General features: G+C 60.6%; 1 protein-coding gene and 1 long non-coding RNA gene across 7 annotated transcripts in view; one reads left to right on the top strand and one right to left on the bottom strand.

Annotated features, from left to right (window-relative positions):
* The window catches only part of SARDH (sarcosine dehydrogenase), a 60,555-nt gene extending 42,090 nt beyond the window's left edge, over positions 1-18,465 (top strand). For 5 of the 6 annotated variants that reach the window (XM_027556827.1, XM_027556826.1, XM_027556825.1 and 2 more), the window contains 5 exons: positions 672-765; positions 13,283-13,445; positions 13,959-14,127; positions 16,285-16,420; positions 17,184-18,465. In XM_027556827.1, the coding sequence (XP_027412628.1) occupies positions 672-765; positions 13,283-13,445; positions 13,959-14,127; positions 16,285-16,420; positions 17,184-17,309 (688 nt within the window). In that variant the 3' untranslated portion in view covers positions 17,310-18,465. Of the gene's footprint in view, positions 1-671; positions 766-4,674; positions 4,944-13,282; positions 13,446-13,958; positions 14,128-16,284; positions 16,421-17,183 lie in introns of those variants that run through there. The other variant, XM_027556829.1, reaches the window with a different exon arrangement.
* On the bottom strand, positions 1,973-4,668 carry LOC113901846. Its single transcript, XR_003513566.1, has 2 exons — positions 3,801-4,668; positions 1,973-3,045 (listed from the first exon to the last, which is right to left on the bottom strand). It is a non-coding gene; the product is annotated as an uncharacterized LOC113901846 (long non-coding RNA).
* Positions 18,466-20,408: the final 1,943 nt, after the last annotated feature.

The following is a 20,408-nucleotide window of genomic DNA, read 5'->3' as shown; positions in this document are numbered from 1 at the left end:
TGCATGGTGCAAGAGTGAGCTCAGGCTGGCAGGGAGGGAGGCGAGAAGCAAGGCACCCCAGAGGTGAGGGTTTCCATGGACACTGGAAGGTCTCAGGCGAAGTATCAAGCGTGAGGTTCAGACTCTTCCGGGCACAGCCGGGCAGAGGGGCGAGGAAAGGGGCCCCTGCCCTTGGGGGGCTTTGGCAGGTCGGGCGTTAACTGGTTAGACAGCTGCCCCAGGCCTGGGTTCCCCATCTGAGAAAGGAGATCCAGGGCTTGGCTATTTCTGCCACTGTTTCCGATGAAGGTGCCTTTTTTTTTTTTTTTTAACTTGATAAATTTTTTTGGCCATGGTGCCTGGTATTTGAGATCTTATCTCCCCCACTGGGGATCAAACCCACGCCCCCTGCAGTGGAAGAACAGAGTCTTAGCTGACGTTACTCTGCAGTCTTAGCTGGATGGCCAGGGAAGTCCTGAAGGTGCCTTTCTCGTATGAGTGGACTTTTGCACGTCTCTACCTTGGTGTGTTTTATTAAGAGCACGTTTGTTCTCGGTCTGCCCCGTGAGGACAGGACCTCAGCCTGACCACCGCGGTGCCCTCAGAGCCCTCCCAGCCCGGGGTGCGCACCCAGGTGGGCTTGGCGGGTGTTTCTCGCCCTACTGACTGACCAGCCTTGTCCTTGCTCACAGCCGGGCCGTTCTCCAGGAGCTGCTGGAGGCCGACCTGAGCGACGACGCCTTCCCCTTCTCCACCCACAAGCTGGTGAGAGCCGCCGGGCACCTGGTAGGTAGCAGCTACCCACGGGCCCCCGGGCTGGGGTGGCAGCAGCAACGTGCTCCGGGGCCAAACCCGGGGCGGGGGGATCTGGTGCCCTTGGGCAGGGTTCTGGAACTCCCTGGGCCCGGCTTCCCTGCAGTAAAGTGGGGGTCCAGACGGTCATGCCTGCCAGCTTTCAGGGCCTCAGAGGAGGAGTGGGGGTCCAAGGTGGTGTCTGGCACACGCAGGGGCCCAGTCCCAAGCTTCTGCCTTGGCCTTGCTGCCAGTGCGGCTGCCCCCCATGTCCACTCCTCGGGTGTGGGGCACACCTTCCCGGGTCAGTGCATTTCCTGCGCCTTCTTGCAGGGCTCGGGGCTGCAGACAGCGGTCATTTCTGCTGTTCCCAAGGCCTGCGTGTGCTGAGCATGTCCAGGTCTTCCTGGACTGTCCCCCCTCCCCTGGCACCATGGGAGGGGGCAGGGACTGCTCGGGGTGCCCTGCCAGGCCCCTGGGCAGCACCCTTGCCCGTCAACCAGCCCAGAAAGTCGGGTCCCGGGGCCGGAAGCTTCTGAGACTGTGGGCGGCTCCAGCGGACCCGCCGCCCTCTGAGCCCCTGGGCCAGGCCCCAGGTCCAGCTCTGGTCAGCGCGTCCTGCTCTGGGGCTTTGGTTTCCTTTTTGGAAAATAAGTGTCATGATTTCCACTCTGACTTCTTGGGGCCGAGGTGAGGAGCAGGCGGTCAAAGTAACATCAGCCGCTGTCAGCCAAGGGCTCGCACGGCTCCGGCTTCATCCTCCTGGCAGCATGGAAGGTTCTATCAGGGCTTCTGAGCCCTGCGCGATCAATGATGCTGCGGAGCAGATATTCAGGGCGAGGGGCTTAGCAGCGTGTGGAGCAGTAGGCCTGGCCTTCAGCCCCTGGATGCCAGGAGCACCCCAGATGTGACAACCCAAAGCGTGCCCAGGCATGACCACAGGTTCCCAGGGCAGGAGCCCCGTGGGGGGCCGCACTGCTCCGTGACCACCCGGTTAGCAGGCGTGCAGGCACCCTGGAGGTGGTCGCGGCCATGTGCGTTGAACAAGGTCTTCCAGCAGTTCCTGATGTAGGAAACGTTACTGCCAGGGCAGGTGCTTTCCCAACCTGAGCTCAGAGGAGTCGGATGGACTGCCCAGACCCCCCAGCTAACGGAACATAAAAAACCTCATGACTATGTGTCAGTAACACAGACAAGGCTGTGAGGAGGGAGGGGTGGACAGACAGCCGGATTTGAGGGCACCCCCACTTTTATTCTCCTTGTGTTCATCTGGGGAGGCGCCGAGGAAGGTTCCAGATCCTGGCCTGCAGAGGGGCGGGAGGTCACGCAGTCTGGTCCTGTTAGCAAGTAAACAGTGTCTCGCTGACGTCAGCAAGGAGGCTGCCAGGAGGAGGCAGATAAAGGCGGCTCTGCTCTGCCTGCGCTCTTGGAGGCCGCGCTGGGGCAGGAAGCGGGGCTGTGTCTGTCTCGCTCGCTTCCTGCCTCCTTGGCGCAGTGCTGCCTGCCAGGACCAGAGAGGGTGTGCGTCTTGAGAGCACAGCACAGCTCCGCCCAGGCCACTGTGGCCGCTGGCCTGCCTGAGGGCAGCTTGGGCCCTCTCGGCACCCCCGAGGGGGTGGTCTGTGCAGTGCCCTCCAGTCAGGAGTAGGGGTTCTGACTTGTGATGTGGGGCGGAGGGCAGCTAGCGTGGCTCAGCCTGTGTGTGGTTTGGGGGTTCGTGTGGAAGAAGAGCAGATGGGAAGGCCGCCCCTCCAGCCGAGGGCCACTCCAGGGAGGTGCTGGGGACTTGGGCTGGGACAACGGGCTCCAGCTGCCTCCTCACACCCATCCTGGGGGGCGGGGGCGGCCCTCCCTGGCCCCGCTGCCTCCCCAGGCCTGGCCCATGGCTGTCTGGCTGCACCTTGGCCTCTGGGGCCTGGGACCCGGGTTTGGCCAGGGCACGGGCCAGGAGAAGCAGAGGCCAGACTGCAGGGTGAAGCCCGGCCCGGGACGACAGGCACAAGGTGGGGGCCACGGGGTGCTCGGGGGCAGAGGTGGGGCGCAGGAAGGCCGCAGGCTGCTTCTCCCCACTGCCCCCCGTAGCTGGCTCAGCGGTTCTGTGGCAAGCACCGTGTTGCTTGCCTCTGTTTCCAGCTGCTGTGTGGGGCCGGGGTGCAGAGCTCATCCTGGCGGGAACCCCTTGGTGCCGCCCTTGACCTCGCTGAGCCTGCCCTTTCTCACCGGCCACAGAGTCTGGCTGAAGAGTTGATGGGCGTCAGTGTTTCGCTGTAAATACTGGGAACATTTGTAAGACAAGAGCAAGTTAACGAAAACCCCTCCAGTTCCACCGGAGAGAAAGCCCGAGGTGACCAGTGTTTCCTTCCGCCTTCTGTCCCTGATCTCTGCCTGTAAATTCTAAAACAGAGCAGGATCATCCCACAAACTGTACACAGTTCGTGCACTCGGCTTCTCTCAGGACATTGCTGGGATGGTTTTCTTGTTCCTTGAAATACTGCCTGAGGTTGAAATACTGCGTTACCCACTCCAACACCGTACGCGAGACACTCAGTCAGGCCACTTCTTCGCCTTGGAATTGCTCTGTGACGGGCTCCCTGTGACGTGGGCCTGTTAGGACTTTGATTATTGACCTTGGACACATTGCTCAGAACCAGGACCCAGAAGCAGAGGTGTCCCAGGGTCACGGCCCCAGCCTTCCGGCCGTGCAGCAGTTCTGCAGGATTTTCTGCCTCCCCTTTGGGGGAGGAGGGGACAGACACTGTCCAAGTGCGGCCCAGCCTACCAGCTCACACTCGGCCGGCATGGAAGCCCAGCTGAGTTCTGGCATTCCCTTCTAAACCTCCGGGTCTCTCCCAGTGCTGAGCCGCAGCTGCCCCTGGAGTTAGTCCTGGGCATGTTGGCTGGGAGCCTAACACATCAGGGGCTCGTTGAGCTCACAGCCTGGCTGGGCTTGGGGGCAGGAAGGATGCTGCAGCCCCAGCACAGCCTGCACTGGCCCTGAGACCTGGGTGGAGAGAGGTCGCAGCACCTACCGCAAGCCGACATGGAGTGAGGGGGTCCTGGGAGCACGTGTACGGGGGGATTCCAGTCTTGCCTTGGCGACTGCACCTCCCCCTGCGGCCCCGCTGGTGGGGCTCTGACTCCGCAGTGTCGATGTTATGACCTCACAGTGGCCGGGGCCACAAGTTCCCAGATGGTCCCAGCGGGCAGCGTGAAGGCCTCCCCGTCCACCGCTTGCATGAGGGCGCCCAGCAGGACGCAGGCTGCAGGAGCTGGGCTGGCCGCTGCCCCAGCCCCGCCCGAGGCAGCCTCACAGGCGGACGGGGAGCTGAGAGCTGGTCGGCCCGGGATCTGGGGGTCCGGGGCACAGTCCCATCAGGGCCCAGCAGAGCTGGGGGCCAGCAGGCCTGGCCTCTGGTCCTACCCCGGGACCCCCTTCTGGGGTCAGTTTCCCCATCTGTCACACAGTGTCTAGACAATGGCCGTCAGCATTTTTGAGCCGTCCTGGAAGTCTGTCCAGACGTCCTGAGCACTCTGGATCCAGGGGGAATTTCATGTTCTCCTAAATAATATCAACATGTGTTGACACCAGTTCCATCAGTGTTGAGATGCTGGGGCTGGAGTTCAGCGCCAAGTCTTTATGGGAGATAATTGGTCACCAGCCAACCAGCTGCGGGAGAGGAATGTGTGTGTCTGAGTCATCGGCCAGACCTCCAGGTCACAAGGGACGTGCGGGACGATGGGGGTCAGAGCCCAGAACCACAGATCCCGCCAAGGGTGGGTGAGCGGGACCCAGCTGCTGCCCGTGAAGACCCACCGTCATGGCAGCCGCGCGGGTGGGCGACCGAGGCTGAGCAATGCCGCCAGTCGCAGTGTCCTAAGCAGAGCGGGGCCGTTGTTTTGCAGCAATTCTGAGATGCTTGGATGGGCCCCAGGCTTCCAAGATCCTTGCATTCCTGTCAGAAGAACGGGGCGGGAGCTGTCCCCTCGGCTGCCAGCTGACCAGATGTCCTCAAGGCCAGCGAGGTTTCCAGTGTAGGTCCGCTCCCGGCCCTGTTCTCAGGGAAGACACAGTGTCCTCAGCCGAGGACGGGGGCCCCTCGGAAAGCAGCAGGTGCTGGGCTACAGGCTCATCTTGAGGCCACGTGATAAAGCAATTTTCTTCTGAAAATTAATTTTGGGTCAAAAGGAAATTGCATTTCTTTTCCTGACTGTGTGCATCTCACTGTTCAGATTCCATTAGTCCAGGGTGGACTGTTCTTCCCCCTGCACGCCTCGTGCAGAGGCGGGAGGCCCGCACCTTCACGGAGCCTGGGTTGCCAACTGGGTTTTAGCCGTTGCCTGAAAAGTTGCTTTGCACAACTCGTGCAAATTCACCACAGCCCTGGAGAGACAGGGGTGTGTGTAGTCGAGAAAGACGTGGTGGCCAAGGCCACTACGCAGGGCTATCTCGTGGGGACACTGACAGCTTTTTGCCGTCAAACTGTAAGGACAGGGTGTGGCTGGAACGAGCATGCTTCAGAGATTCTGGAGGCTCCTCCAGGGCAGAACCTTTCTCTGCAGGGATATCCGACCCTCAGTCCCTGCCCGTCTGTAGGTGCAGGTGGGGTCTTTCTGCGGGTGCCCCTTCCTGTTCACCTGCTGATCCTCAGAGATGGCCAAGTTTGTGAAGTGTGGTCGGAGCGTCACAGCTTTTTTTTAAAAGATGCATCTATTTAGTTATTTTCTGTGCTGGGTCTTCGTTGCTGAGTGCAGGCTTTCTCTAGCTGCCATGAGCAGGGGCACCTCTCTAGTTGCGGGACGCCGTCACTGCAGTGGCTGCTCGTGCTGGAGCACAGGCTCTGAGGCGCACAGGCTTCGCTGCTCTGCGGCATGTGGAATCCTCCTGGACAGGGGATGAACCCGTGCCCCCTGAATTGGCAAGTGGATTTTTAACTACTGGACCACCAGGGAAGTACCACACCTTTTACTTCTTATTATTCTCGGAAAATTGGTTTCCAGTCACTATACCCTATCACCACCACCACCGTCACCATCACCAAAACCATCACCACCATCACCAAAACCATCACCACCGTCATCACCAAAACCATCACCACCATCACCATCACCATCACCAAAACCATCACCACCAAAACCACCACCACCATCACCACCACCATCACCAAAACCATCACCACCATCACCAAAACCATCACCACCGTCATCACCAAAACCATCACCACCATCACCATCACCATCACCAAAACCATCACCACCATCACCACCACCATCTCCACCATCACCATCACCACCACCACCATCACCACCATCACCATCACCACCACCACCATCACCAGAACCACCTTCACCAGAACCACCAGCATGCCTGCACTCAGCCATCTGGACCAGACTGCAGGGAGAAATTGCACACTGATGTAGAAGGATGTTTTTGGAGTCAAGAGTGTCTTGGGTTGTTCAGAGGATTTGAAAATGAAGCTCCTTTAAGCCTTACCGCCAGCTGAATTCCTCACTCGTGTGCGGGTTCGGGGCCCCAGGCCCCTGCAGAAGGCTGCACGTGCTCAGACCCCTGTCTATCCCTTGCCTTGGGGGCCACTAGGATCCTCATTTATTTAAAGGGATGACTAAGTTTGGATGACGTGCCTGGTGAGTCAGGGGTGCTGTTATACAACCAAACTCCCCGGAAGCATGTGAAACACCCGTGAGCTAATGTGATTTGAGACAGTTGGACACGCTGGCTTGTGCCTGGTGTCTGTGGACACATCTGCTCAAGCCCTCTCATGGTGTCTGTCCAGAGAGGCGGCCCCAGGCTGGTTCTGATGTCACCCGTGGCCAGAGCACCCATCCCACGGGAGCCACGTGGACTGTCCTGCCCGGGGCGCCCACGTGGCCTTTGATCCAAGCCAGGATGGGGACCCAGCACCACCTCCTCATAACACCCCCTCCATTCCCGTGCCTCCCCATGGAGAGCTGGCAGGAATTTCAGGAAGCCCCCAAATCCATCTTGCTGAAACCTGAGTGTATTCATTGCCCCCAAAATAATCCAGTGAGTCAGTCGAGGGTAGGGAGGGAATGTGGAGAGCTTATGGCATGGAGCGCCTGCTCTGACTTACTGGCTGTGAGTCCTCTGAGCGTGCTGGAAAGTGCTCCTTCCAGCTCGTGAGAGCTGATGGCTAAAGCTGGAGGAAAATTGGCAGGTTATGGTTAAACCACCGGCAGCTTGAAATCAACCATGGTAGGGCTGTTCACCCTGCAGAAAGGGGTAAACACTGTGAAACAACCCCTGCCTCCCGAGAGCTGGTTGTCAAGCATCTTCCAGAACATCACGGGGCCTCGGGCAGGTGGCCTGACCTCCCTGAGCTCCAGCTTCCTCATCTGTAAAATGCGCGTGCCAGCAGCACCCTCCTTGCCAGGCAGCCAGGGGCCCTGGACTGACAGTTTTGTTGACTGCGCCCAAGGCTCTGTGAACCCTATTCCCACCAGGATTTGCAGAAGCAGACTCAGAGAGATGTCAGTCAACGGGGATGCGACATTTGTGACTCAGATTTAAACCTTGTAGGTACGTGGCACCCAGCCCACGCTCTCAGCCACCAGGGTGCCTGCTCTGGGAGGGGCGGCTGGCCCTTACTGCCCCGTGTCAGGTGTGAATCCCACCCTGAGGAGGACTGAGGAGGGTCCAGATCCTGGGGTGATGCGGGGGCCCCCGGGGATGCTGGAACACAGGCGTTTGTGGAAAGCGTGGCTAGAAGCTTCGTCTTGCTGGGTTTGCCACCTTTGTCTGGGGCAGGTGACCCCGTGTGGAATGACGGACGTTACTGACCACCCACTGTGTGCAGAGCCCCGGGACTGGGGGGCTCAGAGGAATCTGATTCCCGTGTTCTGGATTCCAACCTTGTCCTTATGCAAGGCAGATAAGCTTTAAGCCTGCTGCAGCCGAGGCTGATGCAGACACAGCTCTGTCCGCGTGGGGAGAGCGCTCCCTCACCGCGCCTTGCTGACACCGCAGGTGCCGCCTAGAATGAAGCAGGTGACGGGCAGCGGGGAGAATCTTTTCTCACCAGAGGAGACCCGTAGCATCCCACGTTAACTCCCTCCAGGGCTTCGCAGGCCCTGGGTGGAGGGGTCTGAAACACAGAATCTTCCTAAAGGAGGGCTTGTTGTTGTTCAGTCACTAAGTCGTGTCCGACTGCGTCTCCATGGACTGCAGCACGCCAGGCTCCCCTGTCCTTTACTAACTCCTGGAGTTTTCTCAAATGCATGTCCATTATGTCCACGATGCTATCTAATCATCTCATCCTCTGCCACCCTCTTCTCCTTTGGCCTTCAAGCTTTCCCAGCCTCAGGGTCTTTTCCAGTGAGTCGGCTCTTCGTGTCAGGTGGCTGAAGTACTGGAGCTTCAGCTTCAACATCAGTCCTTCCAGTGAGGAGAGGGTCTCTGAGCAAATTCAGACTGGAGAAGAGCCGTACAGCAGGAGAGCTGCTCACACAGATGTTTGGGGCTTGACGGGTTTGCCTCCCCACCCCCAGCACGGTCCCTTTTCATCGAGCGGTCCCATTGCATCTCTGTTCCCCAGCCCAGGACTCTGCGCCTCGCAGGGGGCTCCTGCTAGCTTTAGAAGCGGTTCCTTCCTCTGTGGGTCACCCAGCAGAACCACGCCGGCCGCTGGAAAGATGGGCCCTGGCCAAGTCCTGGTGATTCCTGAGTGGTCCCTGAGCTGAGCCAAGCAGAGAAGGACCTTGCTCCCAGCAGGACCTCACACAAGGCCCTGCTCCGGCTGCTTATTGGCTGCTGCTGCCCGGGAGGTACAAGACCAGATCAGCTCCTTGTTCCACCCTTCAGTTCCTTTGCATATACACCCAGACGTGGGATGCTGGACATATGGTAGTTCTATTTTTAGTTTTTCGAGGAATCACCATACTGTTTCTCCTAACAGTTGCACCATTTTGCATTCCCCCAACTGCGCCCAAGGGTTCCAATTCCTTCATATTCCTGCCAGCTCTGATTATTTTCTGTTTTCTTTGAAATGCTAATGGCTTAGAAGTCGTATCTCATTGTGGTTTTGATTGACGTTTCTCTACTGTTTAGCGACACTGACCATCTTTTCATATGCTTGTTGGCCATTCGTAGATTTTTGGTAAAATGTCAAGTTCTTAACTCATTTCTTAATCGGGTTGTTCTGTTGTTGTTGCATTGTAGATGTTCTTTATATATTCTGGATGTTAACCCCTCATCAGACACATGACTTTCGAATGTTTTCTCCCATTCTGTAGGTTTTCACTGGTGGCCACAGCCACCACTTTTCACTGGTGGCTGTATCCTTTGAAGCACAGAGGTTTTTAGATTTGCTGGAGTCCCATTTAGCTCTCTGTGCTCTTTGCTCCTTTGCCTCTGGTATCATATCTGGGAATCACTGCCGAGTCCAGAGTCACGAAGCTCGCCTCTGTGTTGTCTGCAGGCTCGCATCTGGGCTCTGATTCGGTCTGAGTTCGGGCGTGTATGTCCTGTGCATGGTATATGAGAAGGCTCAGTGTGCCGATCGTTGTCCTTTCCCCGTGGAATAGTCACGGCGTGTGTGCGCGTGTGCACGCTCAGTCGTGTCCGACTCTCTGCGGCCCCATGGACTGCAGCCTGCCAGGCTCCAATATCCGTGGGATTTTCCCAGGCAAGAAGAGTGGAGTGGGTTGCCGTTTCTTCCTCCAGGGGATCTTGCCCACTCAGGGAGTGAACCTGCGTTTCCTGCATTGGCAGGCAGACTCTTTACTGCTGAGCTGCCGGGGAAGGCCCAGCGGCCTTGGGCCCCTTGTTCAAGGTCACTAGGCATTTCCTGAGGGTTTATGTCTGGGCTCTGGTCTCTATTCCATTTGTCCGTTTGATTTTATGGCAGCAGCGCACTGTTTCGATTGTGGCAGCTTTGTGATGAGTTTTGAAATGAGGAAGTGAGTCTTCTGCCGTGTTCTTTTCCAAGACTGTTTGGCTATTCGAGGTCACCCGTGTAACTGTTAGGGTGACATTTTCTATTTCTGCAAAAAAAAAAAGCCACTAGGATTTTGACAGAGAGTGTATTGACTCTGTAGATCTCTTTGGGTAGTATTGGCATCTTGGTGATGTTCAGTCTCCCAGTCCACAAACTTAAGAGCTGTCTTTCCGTTTGTCTCCCTCGTTTCTCTTGGCCGTGCTTCGCAGTTCTCAGCACGCAAGTCTTCCACCTCCGTGGTTAGGTTTATTCCTAAGTGTTTTATTCTTTTTGGTGTGACTGTAAATGGAATTTTTTCTAATTTCCTTTTCAGATGGTCTATTGTTAGAGTATAGAAATGCAGCTGACTTTTGAGTGTTGATGTGGTACCCTGCAACCTTGCTGACTTGGTTCGTTGGTTTTAACACTATCAGGGGAGTCCTGGGGTCATAAAAGGGTTTAAACAAAACCTGGTTTAAGGCCTTTCCTTATGACCTTCTGCATCTCTGTGGCCCAGCCCACTGTCCATGGTTCCCAGAGCAGGGCGGGGCTATTTTGCAGAGGGTTTGCCTCAGTTTGGGGCTCACTTTTGAAGCTGGTCCAAGCTGATGCTGACTGGCAGACCACAGTACCAGGCACCTGCCTTCCATGAGCCTACTACTCACCCCCGTTTATCAGACGTGGGCATGGAGGCTGGAGGAGGCCCACCCGTGGGTCAGGCTGATTCTGAGCCCAAGTTCCAGATGCACTCATTCTCAGCCTGTCCCTTCAATATGCGTCCCCTCTCAGAAGACCCCAGGGCTCGCCTAAATCCACGGCTTCAGTGGAGAAAAGTGCAAGGTGTCTCGAGAGCCAGTGATGCTGGCGACTTAGAAAGTCACTAGGAATCCCCAAGCCCTTCCCCTCGCTTTGCCGGGAAGCAGAGCTTTGGCCCTCTGCACCTGTCTCCCCACTCCGTCCGGGAAGTATTTATTCAGCCCCCTGCATGCTGGGCTTGCCCACAGGACTGTAATGGAGAGCACGCCGGCCAGCCTCTCAGCCTCGTTTGATTCCTGGGAGCTGGGGAAGGGTCCGGGTCGCTCCATCCCACCCCTGAATTCACTCAAGAGCCTGGCTTAACTGGGGGAGGGAGTGTGTCTGACAAGACCCGCAGTCCTGGGCCCATTGATGGGTGAGCTTTGAAATTTATTTTTTTCCCGTTTGAAATGAGATTGGCTTTGAGCCCCAAGCTCCTCCGTGGTCTGCCTAAAATTAGAACCCCGTTGACAAGGCAGTCTTTGTCAGGGGCCCACGGCTTGTACCAGGGGAGCAGGGAAACGTCAACAGTATGTTTTCTGTGTCAATTCTGAGTTTTTTGAGAGGCCCCGGGCAAATGGCAGCTCAGAGCAAATGTGTGCCTTTCAAAAGCTTTCTGAATCCAGCCCTCCCAGTGGCTGTGATTTCAAGTCATTCGGGAGAGTGGGCCGGCTCTCCGTCCGCTGACCTTATCGCTGCGGGAGCTGTCCCGGGCAGCCCCTCAGGCTCAGAGCAGTGATGGGATCAGGTCCTCTGCCTCTGGGAGCGCTGAGGCCTGCTGTGGCCTCCCTGTCCCTTCTGTGACCTGGACAGGGCCGTGCCCGGCCCCGCACACGGAGACACTGGGCGTTCAAGGGTTTGCCTGCAGGCTGGAAGCAGACGCCAGGAGCTGGGTGTGCAAGCGACCTTGCACCAACCAGCCAGGCAGGAAAAGCCAGGCTGCTGGGCCAGGCGTCACCTGTCCTGCTCGTGGCCTCCACGTGGCTGCTGGTGTGGGACACAGGCTGACGGACACGCTTGCCCGGAGACCAGCCGTCCCCACGTCAGCACTGTGTGTGCGCGGCCGGTGGGCTGTCTCTGGAGCCCCTGTTTCCGCATCATCCCCTAGAAAGTTTTTGCAGTGATGTCTACAAAAAGCAGGCCTGGGGGTGCTCCATGAACAGCACCATCCCTTCTGTGGGGTTTGGGGGCCCACGGTCCCTTTCCTGGCCTGTGAACTCAGCACTGGGCAGTGCTTTTGTGGCCCAGCGTTGGCAGCCGGTTGGCGAGGCCCTCCCGGCCTCAGCCGCCAGCCTTCTTGCCTGCCCCCTGCTCCCGACAACACCCACAGCCGCTCCCGCTCCGTGCCTTTGCACCACTCTGCTGCTTGTCTGGAAGGCCTGTCCACGACAGCAAACCCTGCACAAGATCCCAGCTTGGCCTGTGCCTGCCTCAGGGTCCTTCCACCTGCCTGCCCTGGAGCCTGCTTGGGCATCTGGCTGTGTCCTTCCAAGACTCAAGGCCTGGGGGGCAGAGGCTGTGTCTGTCTTCAGATCCTAGCTCTTGGCCGAGGCCCGCCGGGGTTGGGGGTGACCAGGACACTCGCCTGATGCCCAGCTGCCCCCTCCCGCTGCCCTTGAATGTGCTAAGCGCAGCCGCCGTGACTCATGAGTCGTGTGGCTGACTCCCCATCCTTACTCGAGGACACCCCCTCAGAGCTTCCTAAGCCAGACAAAGCCAGGCTCCCGACCACATTTAGAGGCCAAAGAGAGGCCAAGAGTCTTGCCCAAGGTCACCGCAGTGATTGAACGGTGGCCCCCTAAAAAGACATCACCCCTGGGCTGGGAACGGGACCTTGGAATCAGGGGCTTTGCTGATTCGATGCCCGTGAGGATCCCGGGATGAGAGCACCCTGGTAGGGGGGCTCTGCCCAGCAGCCAGTGTCCTGATGAGAGACAGGGAGATACAGACTCGGAGGAGACGGAGGCCAAGGCCAGCGTGACGCACCCATGTCAGCAGAGCCTGGACCGCCAGGAGACGGAAGGGGCAGGAGGGACCTGCCAAGGCCAGCGTGACGCACCCATGTCAGCAGAGCCTGGACCGCCAGGAGACGGAAGGGGCAGGAGGGACCTGCCAAGGCCAGCGTGACGCACCCATGTCAGCAGAATCTGGACCGCCAGGAGACGGAAGGGGCAGGAGAGACCTGCCAAGGCCAGCGTGACGCACCCATGTCAGCAGAGCCTGGACCGCCAGGAGACGGAAGGGGCAGGAGGGACCTGCCAAGGCCAGCGTGACGCACCCATGTCAGCAGAGCCTGGACCGCCAGGAGACGGAAGGGGCAGGAGGGACCTGCCAAGGCCAGCGTGACGCATCCATGTCAGCAGAGCCTGGACCGCCAGGAGACGGAAGGGGCAGGAGGGACCTGCCCCAGAGCCTCCAGAGGAAGCACAGCCCTGCCCACACCCTGGTTTTGGACTTCGGGCCTTAGACCTGGCAGAGAGCTCACTTCCGTGGTCCTCTTCCCCTGGCTACCGAGGCCCCAGGACACTCCTATAGTCATTTAGGAGACGAGCTGTGGCCTGGGAACCACATGTCCACTTCCACTCCCAACGACAACATCTCTTAATTTCAAAGATTTCCAGAGCACTCCTGAGGACTCTCACTGGCAGGCCCCATTTCTTGGCGACCTGTGGCCTGGGCCCAGGCCTGGCTATTAGTGGTGGCGGTAGGAAGTGTCCACCCATCGGTGGTAGCTGGGCCAGGTCTGAGCTGTGCCTCGTCCCCAGGTCCGGGCTGTGAGGCTGTCCTTCGTGGGGGAGCTGGGCTGGGAGCTGCACGCCCCGAGGCCGTCCTGCCTGCCCGTGTACCAGGCCCTGATGACCGCGGGGGCCAAGCACGGCCTCGTCAATGCCGGCTACCGGGCCATCGACTCGCTGAGCATCGAGAAAGGTGTGTGTGGGGCCTGGACCACAGTGGGGGCGCTGAGCCACAGCGTGGCTGCCCCATCCCCCCACACGGACTGTTTCCCCAAACCCCCTTTGTTGCGCTTGTACCAGGGCCTGGGGACGGTCAGAGATCCCAGCACTCTTGGGGGGCGGGGGCAGGTATCTCCCAGGGGGAGGGGGCCCAGAGCCAGACTTGGATTCAGCGCTGAGATTCCCAGAGAGAGCTGAAGACCATCAGAGCATGAGAGGGGGCCCTCCAAGCTGCCCGGCTTCCCACTTCCCCCTCCCCAGGGCCTCCAGCCTGATGGCAGAGACGCGCGGCGATGCTGCTGGGGGTGGTCTAACTCCGGGGCTCAGCCAGGGCGCCTCCTGTGACTGAGGATGCTCCCAGCCCCCAGAAACCCCAGGTCATGGAGGGTCTAGGCTGAGGGTGTGACCGGGGGCGGGCATCCCCTGGGGCATCTTCTGAAGTTCCCGCCCCCGCTGGACAGTGACCCCGTGGCCTCCCCCACTCCAGGCTACCGGCACTGGCACGCCGACCTCCGGGCTGATGACAGCCCGCTGGAGGCAGGCTTGGCCTTCACCTGCAAGCTCAAGTCCTCCGTCCCCTTCCTGGGGCGCGAGGCCCTGGAGAAGCAGCGGGCCGAGGGCCTCCGCCGGCGCCTGGTGGGCTTCACTGTGGACGAGTGAGTACCGCTGGGCCTGGGGCCCCCGGGAGTGGGGAGCGGCTGTGCAGACGCGTGGGACGGTGCTTCTGGGCTCCCGCTGCCCCCGCAGGCCAGGCACCCTCTCCCAGAGTGCGCATCACAGCCCCCGACAGGGAGGAGACTGGGACCTGCGGGGCAGGGCTGGGTCCACAGCAGACCCGACTCGGAAGCCGGGGCTGCAACTCAGATCCCACCAGGGCCAGGCAGGGGGCAAACCGGGCGCGGGCTGGTGGCGGTCGGCAGGGAGCGGGCAGGGCAGCCCTCGGCAAACACAGGTTTCGTTTCACTTTATTATTTTGGCTGCACCACGTGGCTTGCAGGATCTTAGTTCCCCACCTAGGGACTGAACTCGTGCCCTTGGCAGTGAAAGCTGCGAGTCCTAACCACTGGACGGCTGGGAAGTTCCTCCGAACACGTGTTCTGAAAAGGGAAGGCCCTGCCCAGCCAAGTGGGCTTTGCAGGGGGCTCCAGCCGAGGCCCCCGATCTGGCTGCCTGTCAGGGTGCTGCCATCGCCCCCCGTGTCCTGGTCAGAGCATCCCCACAGCCCGTGAGGGGCCCCCGTGGAGGAAGGGGCCAGGCTGGGGCCAGCAGCCCCATCGACAGAGGAGACCACAGGGGCCCAGGGACAGAGCGGTTCTCACCCAGGCCCGTGGCCAGGGTGGAAGGAAGCCCCGTGCGGGGCCGATCTCTTCTCCCCCGCCTGCCCCGCCCCCACCTCTCCCCCACCCCACCTCCCCGGCAGCGTCGCCCTTACGTGCTGGGAGCTGAGCCTGCACAGGCCCCAGGGCCCTGGTCTGGTGTTGGAGGACGTGGGTGGGGTGATGAGGAACTGGGTAGCAGCCGTCCCCAGGGCAGCGGGCGTCTCTGAGTCTCGTTGGTTTGGGGCCGACAGCTGATGCCAGCGGTGACCTTTCTCCCAGATTCGGCGCTTTCAAAGGAAGCGTTGAGGCTGCCGGGGTTGGGGGTGCAGAGTGAGCGGAGCTGGGTGTGTCGTCTCCTAGCTCCTCCCTGGGACCCCGTCGGGCTGCCCCTCTGCCTGACTACTTGTCCGCCTCCCGGGGAACACTCGGCTCTGGTTTGGGGTGCCGACAGGCCAGGGGTCCGCCGAGCCCACCTGCTGCCTGCCCTCCAGAAAGCTCCTGCTGCCTTGGAGAGCAGCGGCCACAGCCCAGCTCGTCCCTCCCCAGGGTTCCCCGCTGGGGTGCAGAATCCGCCTAGGGCCATGGCCTGGCCAGTCCCGGACCGAGGAAGGGCAGCCAGGATGCTGCTGCTTTGCCCTGGGGCCTGGGCGGGGCAGGGGCCTCGCTGAGGCTGTCTCCTCGTGTGGACACAGCATCCCCGTAGGACGGGACCGAAGGAGACAGGATGCGTTTGCAAAGCTTCCGCCACCCCACCCTCATCCTCTGCCCCCGTGGGGCCCAGATCTTGTCACCCCTGGCCTCCGAACCGGGAGGCACCCAGACCCTGTTCAGACTCTGGCTCAGTGCAAGGGTCCCCCAGTTCCGGTTACCGTAGCCAGCCCAGCCATGCCCCACACCCCATGGGGTATGGTCCTTGGCACCCACCCCAGGACCCACAGGGCTACGTGGTACTGCAGCCCTGGGGGCACCTCATCCCCAGCACCTGGCCCAGTGCCCGCGGGCATGAGGACTCGGGCAGCAGAGGGCACGCCGGCCAAGGTTTACACCAAACACTCTGGCACTGGTGTTTCTGTGGTTGCAGTTTAATCCTCTGCTCGTTTCCTATTTTAAATTTTCAAAAATTTTACGGCGAGCATTCATATTTTATGTGTAATACAGAAAATTACTTTTAGTAAATGATACATCACACTGTCAGAAAAGGAGAGCCGTCAGATTAAAACAAGTTGTGTGACAGTTCCAAATCTGTGGGGCCTGCCTCCAGAAACATGAAAGTCGGGTCCTGGTTTTGATGTTTTCTGTCCATTTATCTGCTCAGAGCCTGAGCCCCAGCATCCTTGGGGGCCAGGTGAGGGGCACATGGGCCCCTAGCAGACCAGCCCTGAGGAGTGGAGCCCGTGGTCTGGGGGGCCTCTGTCCTTTCTCCTCGGCCAGGCGAAGTGCAGGAGTTCCCCCTCCAGGGGTTCTGGGTTCCCAGCCATCTATTGCTTCTTCCAGGAAAGTGCCCATGTTCGGGCTGGAGGCCATCTGGAGGAACGGCCAGGTGGTGGGCCATGTTCGGAGGGCTGACTTTGGATTCACCATCAATAAGACCCTGGCCTACGGTTACATCCGAGACCCCAGCGGTGGGCCGGTGAGTCCTCCCGCCCCTGCACTGCCACGGGGAGCCCTGGTCCCCCCTGGGGCTCTCCCCCACACCCTGCCTCCCTCTCTGGGTGGGCTGGGCCTGGGGGGACCGGAGGCCAGTGAAGGGACTGACTGACGGGCCCTGTCTTCCCCAGGCAGACGTGGCGGCTGTTTCTATATTTTCTTTCTGACCAAATCTGACTTTGGAAGCTCCAGGCTTCTCGTGGTCAGAAAGGGGCCCTGGGCAGGGCTCACCCGCTCTGCTCCCTGGAGCTGGAGATCCTGTGTGTGTGCAAACGGTTGTGTGTGCACACATTGGTGTACACACAGGTATACCACATGTGAGCACATGTATGGGCACATGTGCACAGGCTCATTTGGGGGCTCGGCAATGAGGCCGAAGGGGCAGCCTGGTCTGCATGTGGAATGTTTAAGCATTTTGCCCAAACCGTCATTTATAAACCCCCGAAGTCCCCCACCGGTCGCCTGCCCTCCCAGGGACCAGTGGTTACAGGGCAGGGCTTGCTGCCCAGCGGGAGAGGTTCTCCCTGGTGCCAGACCTCGGCTCCGCCAGACCCTGGGGGCTCAGGTCCAGCTCAGGCGCCCGGGGACACGGAGTCCACATGTTCAGGGCTCAGGGCAGTTCCTGGACTCAGAGGACGTAGGGGCATGAGAGGGTGAGACGGCGGCCCCGTCCCGGGAGGCAGGCTGTGTGAGCCCGGCTCCCACAGGGCACCGAGTGACCGCGGCCCCTCCTCTGTGCCCACCAGGTCTCCCTGGACTTCGTGAAGAGTGGGGACTATGCCCTGGAGAGGATGGGAGTGACCCACGCTGCCCAGGCCCACCTCAAGTCTCCCTTCGACCCCAACAACAAGAGGGTGAAGGGGGTCTACTGATGGCTGCGGGCAGGGCCTCAGCTGGCCCGAGGGTCAGCGACCTGCCGCCCCAGCCCACGCTGCCCATTCCTAGGGACCCGCGCCGCCCTGGACGCCAGGACCCGGACCCTGGCTGGAATGTGGGCTCCCTTGCCCTTCTTCGAGTGCTACTTGCCATAGCCCCCAAAGATGCAAACAGAGAGGGTGGAAAGAAGACCCAGAAGGCCCGTTCTGTGGTCACTGACAGAAGGGGGCTCTCGAGTCCACCCCCACCCCCCCATAAAAGCCACCCGCAGTGCCTTGGGCTCAGGGACCAGCCTGTAGCCCTGGAGAGCTTCTGAAGAAGAGCTTAGGAAACGCTCAAGAAGGCCCCGTGAAAGCGGGAAGCAAAGAGCATCACCCAGTGCTCTGTCCCTGACGGGCAGGCTGTCCGTAGCGGCCTTGAGGGCTGCGGGTGTGTTTGGCAGGGGGGACCGTGTGGGATTGATTGGTGCTGTCTGCCTCGGGCACAGTAGTGATGGCGGAGAGCAGGCGTGCCAGACTGGCACCGTCCCTGAGGTCAGAGTTGGCAGGATGGTCTGTTCCCAGGTCCCAGGAAGGAGGGGTGGATCCAGAAAGCGAGCGCCGCTTGTCTTCACACGGGGAAGCCCCCAGAGAGTTCCCAGCCCTGAAATTGGCTCCAGGAGCAGGGCTGGGAGGGTCTCAGCTGGGCCCCCCACACACAAGGTGCAGAAGCTCCCTCTCCTGCCCTGGTTTCCCCCGGGCCCCTCGCTCACCATGTCAGAGACGAAGGGGTGCTGCCGGGTGAGGACCTGTCAGGACCCCCTGCCCGGGGGGCCTCTGTCCTTGCTGTCTGACTCAGCTCTAGGCCTCATCCCCCCCCTTCCAGTCCCCAGGGGTGGCACTCTCCCTGGGCCTGGGATGAGGTGACCCCGCTGTCCCCATCCCAGGGCCTTCAGAACTGCCCATCCTCCCTGCGGGGACCGGCACCTGGCCCCAGCACCCAGGCAACCCCCGGGGGACGGGGCTCGAGGGGACGCGGGCAAGAAGGCGTGCGGTGACTGGGTGCAGAAAGTCCTGGTGGGCCTGGGGTTGGTTTCAGAGGCGCCATCCCACTCAGCGCCCTCTGTGGACTGGGTTGAAACGGCTCAGGCTAATAAAGTCAAGGCCACGGGAAGACGTCTGTGCTTCAGGTGACCTTTGGGGAGAGAGCTGGTCCCCTCGTCAGACTGCAGCCTGGGGGCCAGGGGCCTGTCTTTCTCAAGCCTCAGGCAGAGTAGCGCCTGCAGCCCTTGCCCATAGGTGGGCCTGGGGGACCCCGAGAGGACTCTGTGGAGCCAGAAGGCGGCGGGGAGCAGGCCTGCTTCCCGGACCCTGTGGTTTGGCCCCGGAACCCCGGACGGGGCCTGTGCAGCGTTCATTCCACAGCCGTCCTTGGGGGCGGCTCGAGCCAAGGGGCGGTCCTGCCCAGGTTCCACCTCGACTCCTCTCTCAGGGTGCTGAGCGCGGGAACAGAAGTGTTCATACTCCCTTCCCTGCCTGTGTTTGTCCCTCTGCTGGGGAGAAATAACCCTGGGCTCCTCTGGAAACGGTACTGGCCACTGACGTGAGAGAGGTGGTCATGGGCCGCACCCCCCCAACTTACCCACCTCACCCCAAAGAGCCGCTTGGGAAGGTCTGAGCCCCAGCAAGCTTCCCCATCGCTTCGGGCTGGACCGTATCGCCCTCTCCCCTCGGAGCTGGTGACCTCAGGCCAGCCCTTCCTCACCCTAATCCGGAAGCACTCTGCTGCCTTAATTTTGGAAGGTTTTTCTGGGCAGAATGAGCACCGTGGCTCTGAGCACCACCTGGAGCTCTGCACAGGCTGGGCTGAGCGTGGCTGTTAGCAGGACACAGGAGAAGGGCCCCCCCCACCGCCCACCGACCCTCAGACTCAGCCCGCATGCGGCCAGCCATCCCAGGAGCTCTGAGCCTCTTGCAGGGACCAGGGCAGCGACGTGCCCTCTGGAGGAAAGTGGACAGACCCCCGCCTACCCAACTCTCCTGCTGGCCCCTGTCCAGCAGCCTGAGCAGGCTGTTAGGGACCATGTAGGTCCCAGGTCCCTGCACCCAGCAGGGATGGTCTGCCAGCACCTGGCCTCTGGTCTCTGCATGGCTGCCAAGGATGAGGTGCCAGCTTGCTCAGTTCCTAGATGCCTCACACTCATGGGGCTGGCCTGGGACCCATTGCCCTCCAGCTGTTAGGAGTGGTAGCAATGGCATTTGGCAAAGGAGAAGCTCTAGGGCCAGACTTGAGTGACGTGGACAGCGAGCCCGTCACGTGCAAAGGGCCTGGGGTGGGCGTGACCCACCGTGTGCCTCGGGCAGTGTCAGCCTGGCTGGGCTTCCTCCACCCCGTCTGCAAAGGGGTTTGGGGCAGCAGGCAGGGTGCTTCGCTGCTCTGCCTCAGTCTGGGGACACCCCGGTGGAGCTTCTGCCTGCTGAGGACCCTCCCGGACCCCACAGAGGTGCCATCCAGCCCAAACAGGCCCGAGTGTTCAGCTCACCCCCACGCCACGGAACAAAGTGCTTGCCTAGGGTGGCCAGCACATCCTACCCACGTCCCTGATGGACAGGAGAGCGCTGAGCCGTCTGGCCTGGGGTCGTGCAGCGTGAGCTTGGAGAGGGCCTGCCCAGCAGAAGCCCTGGGACCCGAACAAGACGCTCGCTCCTCCCAGGGTCCTCGCCTGGCTGCTCGAGCAGGAGGCAGTGGGGCATCTGGTGGGCCGTGGGGAGGAGCAGGCAGTGTGGCCAGTGGGGCACCCCTGAGCGCGGCCCTGGGGCTGGGTGCATGCAAGTCTGACCCTAGAGCCTCTCCTTTGCCAAATGCTGTTGCCACCACTCCTAACAGCTGGAGGGCAGTGGGTCCCGTGCCAGCCCCGTGAGTGTGAGGCATTTAGGAATTGAGCAAGCTGGCACCTCATCCTTGCAGCCATGCAGAGACCAGAGGCCAGGTGCCGGCAGACCGGTGCAAACGTCCTTGCTGGGTGCAGGGACCTGGGACCTGCATGGTCCCTAACAGCCTGCTCAGGCTGCTGGACAGGGGCCAGCAGGAGAGTCAGGTAGGCAGGGGCCTGTCCA

Source organism: Bos indicus x Bos taurus, chromosome 11, assembly GCF_003369695.1.
Source record: "Bos indicus x Bos taurus breed Angus x Brahman F1 hybrid chromosome 11, Bos_hybrid_MaternalHap_v2.0, whole genome shotgun sequence".
Classification (NCBI taxonomy): Eukaryota; Metazoa; Chordata; class Mammalia; order Artiodactyla; family Bovidae; genus Bos; species Bos indicus x Bos taurus.
Note: the sequence above shows the minus strand (reverse complement) of the source record. Positions and strands in the feature narration are given on the sequence as shown.